The 13285-nt window shown below is 42.1% G+C and overlaps 1 protein-coding gene across 3 annotated transcripts; it reads left to right on the top strand.

The window, feature by feature from the left end:
* Positions 1-7674: 7674 nt before the first annotated feature.
* On the top strand, positions 7675-13262 carry zgc:66313 (AmyAc_bac_euk_AmyA and Aamy_C domain-containing protein). 3 transcript variants are annotated; one of them, XM_037541770.1, is made up of 10 exons: positions 7675-7888; positions 8937-9083; positions 9292-9396; positions 9531-9761; positions 9849-9982; positions 10088-10210; positions 10612-10711; positions 12149-12270; positions 12355-12477; positions 12847-13262. In XM_037541770.1, exons 1-10 carry the CDS (start codon positions 7715-7717, stop codon positions 13034-13036), a joined length of 1449 nt encoding a protein of 482 aa, XP_037397667.1. In that variant the 5' UTR covers positions 7675-7714; the 3' UTR covers positions 13037-13262. The 3 variants fall into 3 exon arrangements, with proteins under 3 accessions (XP_037397667.1, XP_017550029.1, XP_017550028.1); XM_017694540.1 differs by having other exon boundaries at positions 9246-9443; XM_017694539.1 differs by lacking the exon at positions 9292-9396.
* The last annotated feature ends 23 nt before the right edge of the window (positions 13263-13285 follow it).

Below are 13285 nucleotides of genomic sequence, written 5' to 3'. Positions count from 1 at the left end.
CGCGTGTCACGCTAAAAAACTTCCGGAGTTGCACCAGAGCGGCTGGGATGTTATTCCGTCGTTTGATAGCCATGTGGCAAACCTTAAATCAAAAGTGTCTCGATGTAAGAAAAATAATTGATATTTAAATTTCGATTACTAAATACACTTTGATTTGGTTAACTACTGTTAGCTGAAACTGAACTGTTAGCTACATGTGCAAATTCAGTTTTTAGCATTGTGGTTTTACAGCTATAAATACTTTACTTTAATCAAATTAAGGTAGAATGATTTTTTTTTCATGCTTTCGTGTGCACACGCAGAAAGAACACAGTCTGATTATCTAAACCTGGGTTAACAGAAACAGTTGTTAACCACTGTTATAAAACGAGCACCGTTCAGCACTTGGAAGTTGGCAGGGGTCCCCAGGCAGTTGTGGGGCCCTAAAGCAGCTGCTTATGTTGCTTATTGTGTAGACTGACTAATATGAACCAGGATATCTTTTAAGTAATTGCCTGTTTGCTAGCTTTGCAGCAAAAAAATTGTTTAAGTGAAAATGTCAGATACTCATGGTAGTTGGAGTCACTTGTTTTTGTCCGCAGTGTTCTTTTCTTGCTTTTTGTGGGAAAAAAAGTGTATAGTATGGAAATTAACACATAATTAGTGATTGCACATTGTGCATAAGAGCCACCTGGAATACCATAGCCAACACCTAGCAACTATCTGGAATACCCTAGCAACCACGTAGCAACCATATAGTGTGTGCCTGTATATATGTGCCAAACAATCTCTCTTCATGGCAAACACTTAACCCACCTAACCAACCCACTGCCCAACAAAGAATAACACATGCATCACATTGACACATCTCCTAACATTACATGCATGATGTATTTACACAAAACCTCTCTCCTACTGAGAATGCAGTGCTACCCAAGAGCCTCTACACATGGCCAGTACCTATATAACAACTACACAGGAACTATCCACTTATTTTGAAGTGTAACTTTAACACTACACTGCTGGACACTTCCTGTGTAGTTGTTATATAGGTACAGTGTAATTACAGAATGGTATTAATCAATGCTATGTTTTTAGATTACCTTGTTACAACACAGTTATGTACATAAATGTATACTGTTATGTAAAAGAAACCTCCTTTTATTGCTGGAAAAGACTGCTGATGTGTATTGTATCAAAAAGATACATTTGTGTAATTACATGAGGCAAAACTGAAGATAATACACATGGGTAATAACATAGGCTGTACGTCTGTGCTCCATCTTAACATTGACTTTATCTTCAGTAGTTACGGCGTTGTTGCATATGTTATTCTTGTGCAACTACAGTTATTAGATACACTTAATATACATTGGGCACACTGCAGGTTTTCAACAGTATTCTGTACCAAGGTCATAGTTTTAGTTTCAGTAGTGAAGAGACAATGAAGTTATAGTCCAACTGACACACATAAAATAAACAAACTCTCCTTCTTCTTTCGGCTGCTCCCTTTAGGGGTCGCCACAGCGGATCATCTGCCTCCATCTTGCCCTATCCACTCTACTTTTACACCAACCATCTCCATGTCCACCTTCACTACATCCATAAACCTTCTCTGAGGTCTACATCTTCTCCTTCTACCCGGCAGCTCCATCTCCAACATTCTTTGCCCAATATATCGACTATTCCTCCTCAACACATGTCCAAACCATCTCAACCTGGCCTCTCTGGCTTTATCTCCAAACTGCTCCACCTTCACTGTCCCTCTGATTTGCTCATTTCTAATCTTGTCCATCCTTGTCACTCCCAACGAAAATCTCAGCATCTTCATCTCCGCCACCTCCAGCTCAGCCTCCTGTCTTTTAGACAGAGCCACAGTCTCCAAACCATACATCATAGCAGGACGCACAACTGTCTTGTAAACCCTCCCTTTCACTCTTGCTGCTATCCTTCTGTCACACATCAGCCCTGACACCCGTCTCCACCCACTCCATCCTGCCTGCACCCTCTTCTTCACCTCTTTTCTACACTGTCCATTGCTCTGGATGGTTGCCCCAAGATATTTGAAGTCATCCACCTTTACGACCTCTACTCCTTGCATCTTTACGTTTCCACCTGCTTCGCTCTCATTCACATAACAAACAAATACACACAAAAAAAAACTTGAAAACTGTTCATGCATTTGAACATGCACTTATTGCAAGCACCTTGAATTTAACACATTACACTGAAATACATCATCAACATTTGCCTACTTGTCCAACCAAAATAATGACTATAAAAAATAGAAAAGCACTAACCCTCCTAAACACAACGTTTAGTGCTGTTAATAATACAGACCTAAGACTGATAAAATAGCACATCTTCTATCACAACAATTACAGCATATAAAATACATCACTGACATTTTAGCAGTTATGCACTGTCAGTATAAAAAGCACTGTTTATTAATTTGTCTGTTTTTATGTTTGATTCTATTGCGCTCTTTAGGTGTTTTACATGTTGTCATCTGCAAACTATGGTGCATTTTTAAAGGACATTATGAATTACAATAGCATAAAAAGAAAAATATCCATCCATCCATCCATCCATCCATCCATCCATCCATCCATCCATCCATCCATCCATCCATTATCTTCCGCTTCTCCGGGGTTTGGGTCGCGGGGGCAGCATCCTAAGCAATGAGGCCCAGACCTCCCTTTCCCCAGCCACTTCCGCTAACTCTCCAAGGGGGATTCCGAGGCGCTCCCAGGCCAGCTGGGCGATATAGTCACGCCAACGTGTCCTGGGTCTTCCCCGGGGTCTCCTCCCAGGCGGACCCGAGGGAGGCGTCCAGGAGGCATCCTAACTAGATGCCCGAACCACCTCAGCTGACTCCTCTCGATGTGAAGAAGCAGCGGCTCTACTCCGAGTGCCTCCCGGATGGCCAAACTTCTCACCCTATCTCTAAGGGAGAGTCCAGACACCATGCGGAGGAAACTCATTTCGGCCGCTTGTATTCGCGATCTTATTCTTTCGGTCATTACCCAAAGCTCATGACCATAGGTGAGGGTGGGAACGTAGATCGACCAGTAAATCGACAGCCTTGCCTTATGGCTCAGCTCTTTCTTTACCACAACAGACCGGTAAAATCACTGCTGACCCAGCACCAATCCGCCTGTCAATCTCCCGCTCCCTTGTACCATCACTCGTGAACAAGACCCAGAGATACTTGAACTCCTCCACTTGAGGCAAGAGGCTATCGCCGACCCAGAGAGGGCTCTCCACCCTTTTCTGCCTGAGAACCATGGTCTCGGATTTGGAGGTACTGATTCTCATCCCGGCCGCTTCACACTCGGCTGCAAACCGATCCAGCGAAAGCTGAAGTTCGCGGCCTGATGTCCCCAATAGGACCACATCATCTGCAAACACCAGCGATGTGACCCTGAGGTCACCAAACCGGACACCCTCCATCCCCTGACTGTGCCTAGAAATTCTATCCATAAAAATTATGAATAGAATCGGTGACAAAGGGCAGCCCTGACGGAGTCCAACTCTCACTGGGAACGAGTCTGACTTACTGCCGGCCATGCGAACCAAACTCCTGCTTTGTTTGTACAGGGCCTGAATGGCTCGTAGCAAAGAGCCATGTACCCCGTACTCCCAAAGCACCTCCCACAGAATACCCTGGGGAACACAGTCGAATGCCTTCTCCAGATCCACAAAGCACATGTGGACTGGTTGGGCAAACTCCCATGAACCCTCCAGAATCCAGAGGCACCACCACCCCAGTCTGCCAATCCAGTGGCACCACCCCCGATGTCCATGCAATGTTGAAAAGGCGTGTCAGCCAAGACAGCCCCACAACATCCAGAGCCTTGAGGAACTCAGGGCGGATCTCATCCAACCTGGAGCCTTGCCACCAAGGAGCTTCTTAACTGCCGTAGCGACTTCGGCCTCAGTAATGGACAAGCCTATTCCCATGTCCCCAGACTCTGCCTCCTCACTGGAGAACGTGTCGGTGGGATTGAGAAGGTCCTCAAAATATTCCTTCCACCGCCCAATGACGTCTTCAGTCGAAGTCAGCAGCACACCATCTCCACTATATACAGTGCTAGTGGCATATTGCTTTCCCCTTCTGAGTCACCTGACGGTTTGCCAGAATCTTTTCGGAGCCGACTTAAAGTCACTTTCCAAGGTCTCACCAAACTCCTCCCATACACAGGTTTTTGCCTTGGCGACGACTGAAGCCGCAGATCACTTGGCCTGTGGATACCTGCCAGCTGCCTCTGGTGTCCCACAGGCCAACCATGCCCGGTAGGACTCCTTCTTCAGCTTGACGCCATCTCTCACCTGGGGTGTCCACCACCGGGTTCGAGGATTACTGCCCCGACAAGCACCAACTACCTTACGGCCACAGCTACAGTCAGCCGCTTCAACAATGGAGGAACGGAACATGGCCCATTCTGAGTCAATGTCCCCCACCTCCCCGATATCTGGTCAAAGTTCTGACGGAGGTGTGAGTTGAAGATCAATCTGACAGGTTCTTCTGCCAGATGTTCCCAGCAAACGCTCACTATACGTTTGGGCTTGCCTGGTCTGACCGGCATCTTCCCCCACCACCTGATCCAACTCACCACCAGGTGGTGATCAGTTGATAGCTCAGCTCCTCTCTTTACCCGAGTGTCCAAAACACATGGCCACAAGTCCGATGACACGACTACAAAGTCAATCATTGAACTGCGGCCTAGGGTGTCCTGGTGCCATGTGCACTTATGGACATCCTTGTGTTCAAACATGGTGTTCATGATGGACAAACTGTGGTTTGCACAGAAGTCCAAAAACTGAACACCACTCGGGTTCAGATCAGGGAGGCCATTCCTCCCAATCACACCCCTCCAGGTCTCACTGTCATTGCCCACGTGAGCGTTAAAGTCCCCCAGAAGGACAATAGAGTCTCCAGGAGGAGCACTTTCAAGCACCCTTTCCAAGGACTCTAAGAAGGCTGGGTACTCTGAACTGCTGTTCGGTGCATAAGCACAGACTGCAGTCAGGACCCGTTCCCCAACCCGAAGGCATAGGGAAGCTACCCTCTCGTCCACCGGAGAAAACCCCAACATACAGGCACAGAGTCGAGGGGCTATGAGAAAGCCCCCACCTGCCCGCCGCCTCTCACCATGGGCAACTCCAGAAAAGAATAAAGTCCAGCCCCTCTCAAGGAGATTGGACCCAGAGCCCAAGCTGTGTGTTGAGTTGAGCCCAACTATATCTAGCCGGTATCTCTCAACCTCGCGCACCAACTCAGGCTCCTTACCCGCCAGTGAGGTAACGTTTCAAGTTTCAAAAGCCAGTTTCAGTAACCGAGGATCAGAACGCCAAGGCCCACGCCTTCGGACACTGCCCGATCCACAAAGCACCGAACCCCTACTACTGCCCCTCCCATTGGTGGTGGGTCGATGGGAGGGGGGACTCATGTAACTCCTTCGGGCTGGGCCCGGCCGGGCACCATGAGTAAATGCCTGGCCACCAGACGCTCGCTGGCGAGCCCCTCCCCCAGGCCTGGCTCTAGGAAATCCTGTTCTTGTCTTTTCATAGGGGTTATTATGGATCACACTTTGTCTGACCTGTCACCTAGGACCAGTTTGCCATGGGAGACCCTACCAGGAGCTTTTGCTCCAGACAACATAGCTCCAAAGCTCCATAGCTTCAAGCACGCAAACCCCTCCACCATGATAAGGTGGTGATCCATGGAGAGGATAAAGAAAAATATAAAATATATAAATAATTTATAATATAAATAATTGCTCAAATTTAATACAGCCAATTCTCATATTATCATTTACACTGAATCAACTTAAAGGTTGATCTCTAAAAAAATGTAAAAACTAAAATCTGCCCATTGCTTAGATTCCTCTGGATACTTTTGACATGATATAAATGGAAATTGTCATTATTGGTGTGCTCCAACCAGTGATCCTTCACTAGTCTGCTAACATCATTATATAACAAAGGGTAATTTGCACAAATTGTTACTATTAAATACTTTTAAATGATTGTATTTGCACCACCCTGTATGAAAACACCCAGATAAATGTGAGCCATGTGTGGCAAACATATTGCACTGTTGGTCAACTATCTGCGCTGGCAAACTGCACATGAGCCAAACGTGGCCCATAATAAAACATGCTTATTTGGCCCGTTTGTCTGAAAACCGATCTATGCATCTTCTGTCAGAGATATGGCAGTATATTAGCTTTTATTAATGAAAAAAATCTGACACAATCTGCCTTCTTAAAAGGAACACTGCTTATTTGTATCATAGTTTGTAATTTTATTCATATTTAACTTAACATTGTAGAAAGCTATTAGACAACAAGGTGACAGATATACTGCTTGATGTCTGAGTCATTATATTATGATAGTTTGAGAAGGTTTTGGTTTAAAACATATTTTTTATATTCATGGGGCAGAGGTTGAATGGTGCTATGTTGTAAAATAGTCATATAATGATAAAATATATGAATTGCATTTTTTTTTCAAATTTATTGCTATTAAGCTATTAACAACATTAAATATAATAAACGTTACATATCACTGCTGTCGGGACAAAATCTCGTATCTCCATTTTTGGAATTTTTCAGTTTTTGACATAATATGGACGTGCCTGTGGCCCTTTACATTATATATAACTTTAATGATGAATGGACCAAAAGAAATGGCCAGAAATGACTTGGAGAAAATTCTGGTTCCATTTACTTACATTGAAAGTAAAGTAGGTTTTTTCCTTTTCCTGTAAAGTTACTATTTTGGACATACAAGGTTTTGTTCCGATAGCAGTGAAAAAAATGTGGAGACTCACTGGGGGTTTTGGTTAGCGAATAAAATGGCTATATTTGTGTTGTAGACATCACCGTAAAGATATCTGTCTTTCTACAGTGAACCCAGAGGTGGAAAATTCAGGTTCAGAAAGTAAAAATCCTTCCCAGGATTTCGCAACAGCCTGGACAGCTCTGCTGGTGGTTTGATTTAACTAGAGAAGCCAGGCCCTTGGAACAAAATCCTGTGAAGGCTTCTTTACTTTCTGGACCTAAATTTTCCACCTCTGAATGAACCATGTCACATAAAAATATTTGTAATGACTTTGTTTACATTTGATCTAGGCAACAACATTGAAAAAATGATGGATTTCCCCTTAAAAAACATGGCCAAAATATCTGTATGTAACATGTAGATTTTACATTGCATATTTGAACAGCTTTGGACAGTGACAACTTGTTTTTGGATCTTCACACCATCACATTGGATCTGGCATGAAACAGTGACTATAAACTTAAAGTGCAGAGTACTGTGAGAGTACACTTTTAAACAAGGTGCCATAGAAAATACATTTTCGGTACCCTACAACACTTCAAAATGAAATTAGCATATAACCTTTCCATTATGTAAGGGTTCGTTTGACCTTTAAAAGGTTCTTAATGTTCACAATTTTCTTTTTCAAACATGCAATTATGGTTCTTCTGCGGCATCACTCAAAAAGGCTTTGTGGCACCTTTCATCAGTGATTCATGATTTACAGACTGTCCTTTATACTTTGGGATTTTGGGAATTCAGTGGCCCTGAAAGAGTTACCACATCATGCATCTGTGCTGCACTTTGGACTGGAGATAACTATTTATTTTTCAGCATTTACTGTCAGCGGATTGTATTGCAGGTCAATCCGCAGCGCACGTATTAGGAGTGAGACCATTGGGAAGGGATGGAAATGAAGCTCCTGGTCTTGGCAGGACTGTTTGGACTCAGCTTGGGTCAGCATGATCCTCACATGAAACATGGAAGAACCTCCATTGTTCATCTTTTCGAGTGGCGCTGGGCAGATATTGCTACAGAGTGTGAGAGATACCTGGCACCAAAAGGATTTGGAGGAGTTCAGGTAAGTATATGTGCATAAGTTTTACTGTATCCATACATATTAGTGAGGCTTACTCATGTAAACACAAATTCCTACTCAAGTGGAAGTGTGAGTACTTACCTGAAACAATATTCTGGTAAAAAGATGATTTACAATTTCCAAATTCTCTTTTGGAATTAAAATACAGAAATACAAACTCTCAAAACTCCTAAAAGGTCATTTCTAATGTATGTGAAAGAATCTCAAATGAGAAAGAAGTGAGGCCATAGATTATGACATGATACAGTGGCACCTTCAGCATTCAATAACACTGGTTTACTTACTACTGGTTAAATTATTACATATATTTTGGGGTCATTGACAACACAGAAATACAGGGGAATTCCACTGAGTTTGTTTTTTTTTTTTCAAAATTGTAGCAAAATGAAACTGCAAAGAGGTAAAGAAGTCATTCTAAGTGATTTTATGTGAAATGATTATAGAGTAACTTACAGACTTACAGATTTCTTGACAGTGGTGGTGACAGGAACCAGGAGTTGTTTTATATATATATATATATATATATATATATATATATATATATATATATATATATATATATATATATATGAGCAGGTTGTTTTTGTATCTACGTTTCCTGGGGAGTAAATAGTGTGTTTTCATTGAAACTTTTAACAGTAAGCCTCATTCACCAACCATCCTTAAGAAATTTCTTTTTAAAACCCACTTACACAGTTTTCTTACACAAATTCTGACATTCACCAATTTAGGATTTACCGTTAGGAAAGAATAGAATCTACACACACTCAATTTGTTGTGAACAATTCTGCACTTTTAACAACACATCATGACTCTGACATATACTTTTTATTGGGACCTTTCTCAAGAACATTTTTAAGAAACAAATTTGGTTTTCCATGATGTGGGCCCTTTAAACTGTGGAGGAAAGTTGCTGCATGTCTTGCTGAATTGATGGTAAACCAAGACATTATAGCATCATAACATGCAAAGCTATGATAATAGGAAATGATGTTTGCTTAAGCTAATGGTTAGTTTAATTATCTTGTAGATCTCTCCTCCCAGCGAGAGCATTGTGGTAACCAATCCTTGGCATCCATGGTGGCAGAGATACCAACCCATCAGCTACAACCTCTGCTCCAGATCAGGCACTGAGGAGGAGTTGAGGGATATGATCACCCGCTGCAACAATGTTGGAGTAAAGTCACCTAACTGTTATTATATAGCCTCCAAAATGATACCTAAACCCATGAAGACTCTGTTCAGATATTGTTAGGCATTCCCACTTGTGAGTATGCAACTATAAATAATTTCCTTGTGCTTGTTTTCACATGAGACGTACAGGCTTGTGTGCTGTTAGGTGAACATCTACGTGGATGCAATCATCAATCATATGTGTGGAACAGGTGCTGGAGAAGGCCATCACTCTAGCTGTGGCACGTATTTTGATGCCAACAAGAAGAATTTCCCCTCTGTTCCCTTCTCATCATTGGACTTCAATGATGGCAAATGTAAAACAGCTAATGGTGGAATTGAGAACTACCACAATATTTTTCAGGTGTAATTTCTGACTAGGACCACAACTTTTATTGGTTTTTTGTTTAAAATGACAAATTTTAGGCATATTTTCTCTTCAATTCCAAAGGTGAGGGACTGTCAGCTGGTGGGTCTTCTGGACCTTGCCATGGAGAAAGACTCTGTGAGGGGAAAAGTGGCTGAATATATGAACAAACTGATTGACATGGGTGTGGCTGGATTCAGAATGGATGCTTGCAAGCACATGTGGCCTGGTGACCTTAGTGCAGTTTATGATAGACTGCACAACCTCAGCACCAAATGGTTCTCATCTGGTCTCAAGCCCTTCATTTACCAAGAGGTATGCTTTATTGAATTAAGCTTAATTCCTTAAGCTTAAGCTTGAATTAAGGTCTCAATAGGTCTGAGCTGAAAGATTTTCTTTTAGGTTATTGACTTGGGTGGGGAACCCATCAAAGCCAGTGAGTACTTTGGTCTTGGAAGAGTGACAGAGTTCAAATACAGCGCCAAACTGGGCACCGTTGTACGAAAATGGGAGAACGAGAAGCTGTGCTATCTTAAGTATGTTGTGACCACGCTTAAAAGGTCTACTGAAATTTTTATTTATTTTCATTGTTACAAACGAATAGTCATGTTTTAAATATTATCAGTGATATTTGCTTTCAGAAGCTGGGGAGAGGGCTGGGCTTTCATGCCTTCTGATAAGGCTGTGGTCTTTGTTGACAACCATGACAACCAAAGAGGCCATGGAGCTGGAGGAGCTTCCATCCTCACATTCTGGGATGCCAGGTGCAATTTCTCTGTCATTAGTTCAGTCTTCAAACAGAGATCCTCTTAGCTTTTATTTGGTATTTAGCTTATTAAATTGTAAATACTGTTTGACCAGAGGAGGATGGGTCTCCCCCTTCTGAGTCTTGGTTCCTCCCAAGGTTTCTTCCTCCAGACCAAGGGAGTTTTTCCTTGCCACCGTCTCCTCTGGCTTGCTCACTGGGGGATATGTTATAAATGTATGTTTTCAAACTTCTGTAAAGCTGCTTTGTGATAACATTGTTGTAAAAAGCGCTATACAAATAAACTTGAATTTGAATTCTTTTAATCCAGACAGTTTCAAATGTCTTTGTGGGTTTACGCACTTTTCTATAGCTAACAGCTCCAGCTTTTGTTATTGGGATGCTATTTGTTCTCCACAGGCTTTATAAAATGGCTATGGGTATCATGCTGGCTCATCCTTATGGTGTGACCAGAGTGATGTCCAGCTACCGCTGGGACCGCAATTTTGAGAATGGAAAGGTAAGTACACTTACAACAGCACACAAAAAACACAGTGCCCCACACTTAAATGATTTAGTCATTTTTATTTCACTTTTACTTTATTTTACTTTCAGTTTTATTTCATTTTACTAGTTTAGTAGTTAATTTTGTTCATTAAAGATTATTTTTTCAATCGTCATAAATGCAAGACGACAAAGCAATTCAAGCTCTGGCCAGTAGGAGGCGCAGTGCGTTTCCTTGTCGACCCCAAACTTTGCCTTTCAGGACAATCACTAGTTAAGGTTTCTGTGAGGTAGATCAAGAGGCATTAAAGGCTTTGGAATTCACATCAAAACTTTTTGAACGACTTTGTTTCCATCTTAACGGTTGAATTTCGCAGAAATGTTAAATGGTGGAATTAACCTTTAAATAGTAATGAGACAAAAAAGGACATTTTATTATTTTCACATCATTTGATAATTCTTATGTTTATGCCCTGTTTCCCACTATACTCCATTGGCTCACAAGCCTTCTGAATGCTGTCTCTTTATTGGCTTACTTTGGCAATATTTGCATGGATTAGGACAGGGATGTCAAACTCAATTAAAATGAGAAAAATCTCAACAAATCCGAGGGCCAGCTGTGTTTTTATGTCATTTTTACATGGGATTTTGTCAGGTTTTGCCAAAATACATCAGAATACACATTAAATACTAATTCAGGAATATTTCTAAATAAAAATAAATTGACTTAGGTAGTTAAAAAACACTGTCTATTAAAGATCTTCACCTCTTTTTGTTCACTGTATTTTATTACAAACTTTTTTTCAGCAGGTTTAGTGTTGTGTAGACTCTGTGTTGAGTTGTAGGTATTTTTCTACTTGTTGTATTTGTTTTAGGTCTCAATGCATAGATAACTTCCGGTAGCAATTTAGAGCAAAGCTCTTTAAAATTATGTCAACCTTTATTAACATGAGATATTCTGAAGTAATGACAAGCACTTTTGTAAGTCGCTCTGGATAAGAGCGTCTGCTAAATGCCATAAATGTAAATGTAAAAAAAAGCTTTACTTGAACTCCACATCAGGCATCTTTTTTCTGTGTAACCACGGCCCCATATTGTTGGGGAAGGGGTCAGAACGCACATTATGTTGCAGTGCATGCTGGGGGCTGTAGTGCATCAAAGGGTGAAGCGGGCCAATAGAATAGAAAATGAATATTTCGCCAGAACTGGAACTGTCACATATCGATTAGGGCATGTAGTTGAGGGCATATGTGTATGTATATGTAGTGTGGGACATGTCGTCAGCAAACGACATGTTAATGAGGAACTAGTCGCAGGCTGTTTCCACGCAAATGAAGGCCTACATGATCAAAGCTAGACTATATCAACTTATAACGTTTAATATTGTTTATTGCAGTTTGTGTCAGTTCAAACAAGTTAAAGCTTTGGCTAATTTTAGTATTTTACGTTACAGGACAAGAATGACTGGATGGGCCCACCAAGCCACGGCAATGGATCCACCAAGGCAGTGCCCATCAACCCAGACACCACATGCGGGGATGGGTGGGTGTGTGAACACAGATGGCGCCAGATCAGGTTGGTGTATTGTGTGGTTCCTCTGGTAGCCTGCGCTCCAGTGTAAGCTCCAGTATAGGTTGACGTTCTCCTGTCGCTGTGCAGGAATATGGTGAACTTCCGAAATGTTGTCGACGGACAGCCTATTTCCAACTGGTGGGACAACGGACATCAGATCGCCTTTGGCCGCGGCAGCCGGGGCTTCATCGTTATCAACAACGACGACTGGTGCGTTGAACAAAAACCTTTGTAGTAGATAACAAAAAGTCCGCAAAAGTCTGAGCACCCTTCTCAGATGACATGTCTTGCTGATTTTCTGCGTGACTATAGGTTAACACATCCTCCACCTGGAACAAACTTTTTGAGTTTTCAGAAAAAAAACATAACAATATAAATAACATAATATAAAATGTGCCAAAACTTTTTTTTCACGTCACATTTTATGCCCCCTCCCCCAGTATGCTAAATTCAGCAAAAAAAAAAAATCATGCATTAAAATGGGCTGAAATCTGTTCTCTGTAGAAAGTCAATAAAAGAGAAATCAGTGTAAGCCGATTGCGTATCTACTGAGCTTTTCCTAACTGTGCGCTTTAACAGGAACCTGCGCGAGACGCTGAGTACTGGCCTGCCCGGCGGCATCTACTGTGATATAATCTCCGGAGATAAACTCGGCGGTGGGTGCACAGGCAAGCAGATACGGGTGGACAAAGATGGACGAGCCCACTTTAGCATCAGCAACTGGGAAGATGACCCGTTCATCGCCATTCATGTAGAGGCTAAACTGTAGATTTACTTCAACATCTAATAAAGTCCTGAAGCTCAAAGACAGAGGACTGTATCTTTATTCCCAAGAGTGCACCTGACTGAAGAAATCAGAGCCTGTGAACCTGCATTGTTTTTTTTTGGTTTTTTTTCAGAAGCATATGAGGAGGCAACGAAAAGTTCACAGGATCCGATCTGAGCTCCGTTACACCAATGAAGGTTTTCCGTACAAATAAAACTCATTGATTTGCGTTGTTGTTAACCCGTGTGCTTC

Source organism: Pygocentrus nattereri, chromosome 10 (genome assembly GCF_015220715.1).
Source record: "Pygocentrus nattereri isolate fPygNat1 chromosome 10, fPygNat1.pri, whole genome shotgun sequence".
Classification (NCBI taxonomy): domain Eukaryota; kingdom Metazoa; phylum Chordata; class Actinopteri; order Characiformes; family Serrasalmidae; genus Pygocentrus; species Pygocentrus nattereri.
This window is presented reverse-complemented; position numbering and strand designations above follow the sequence as displayed.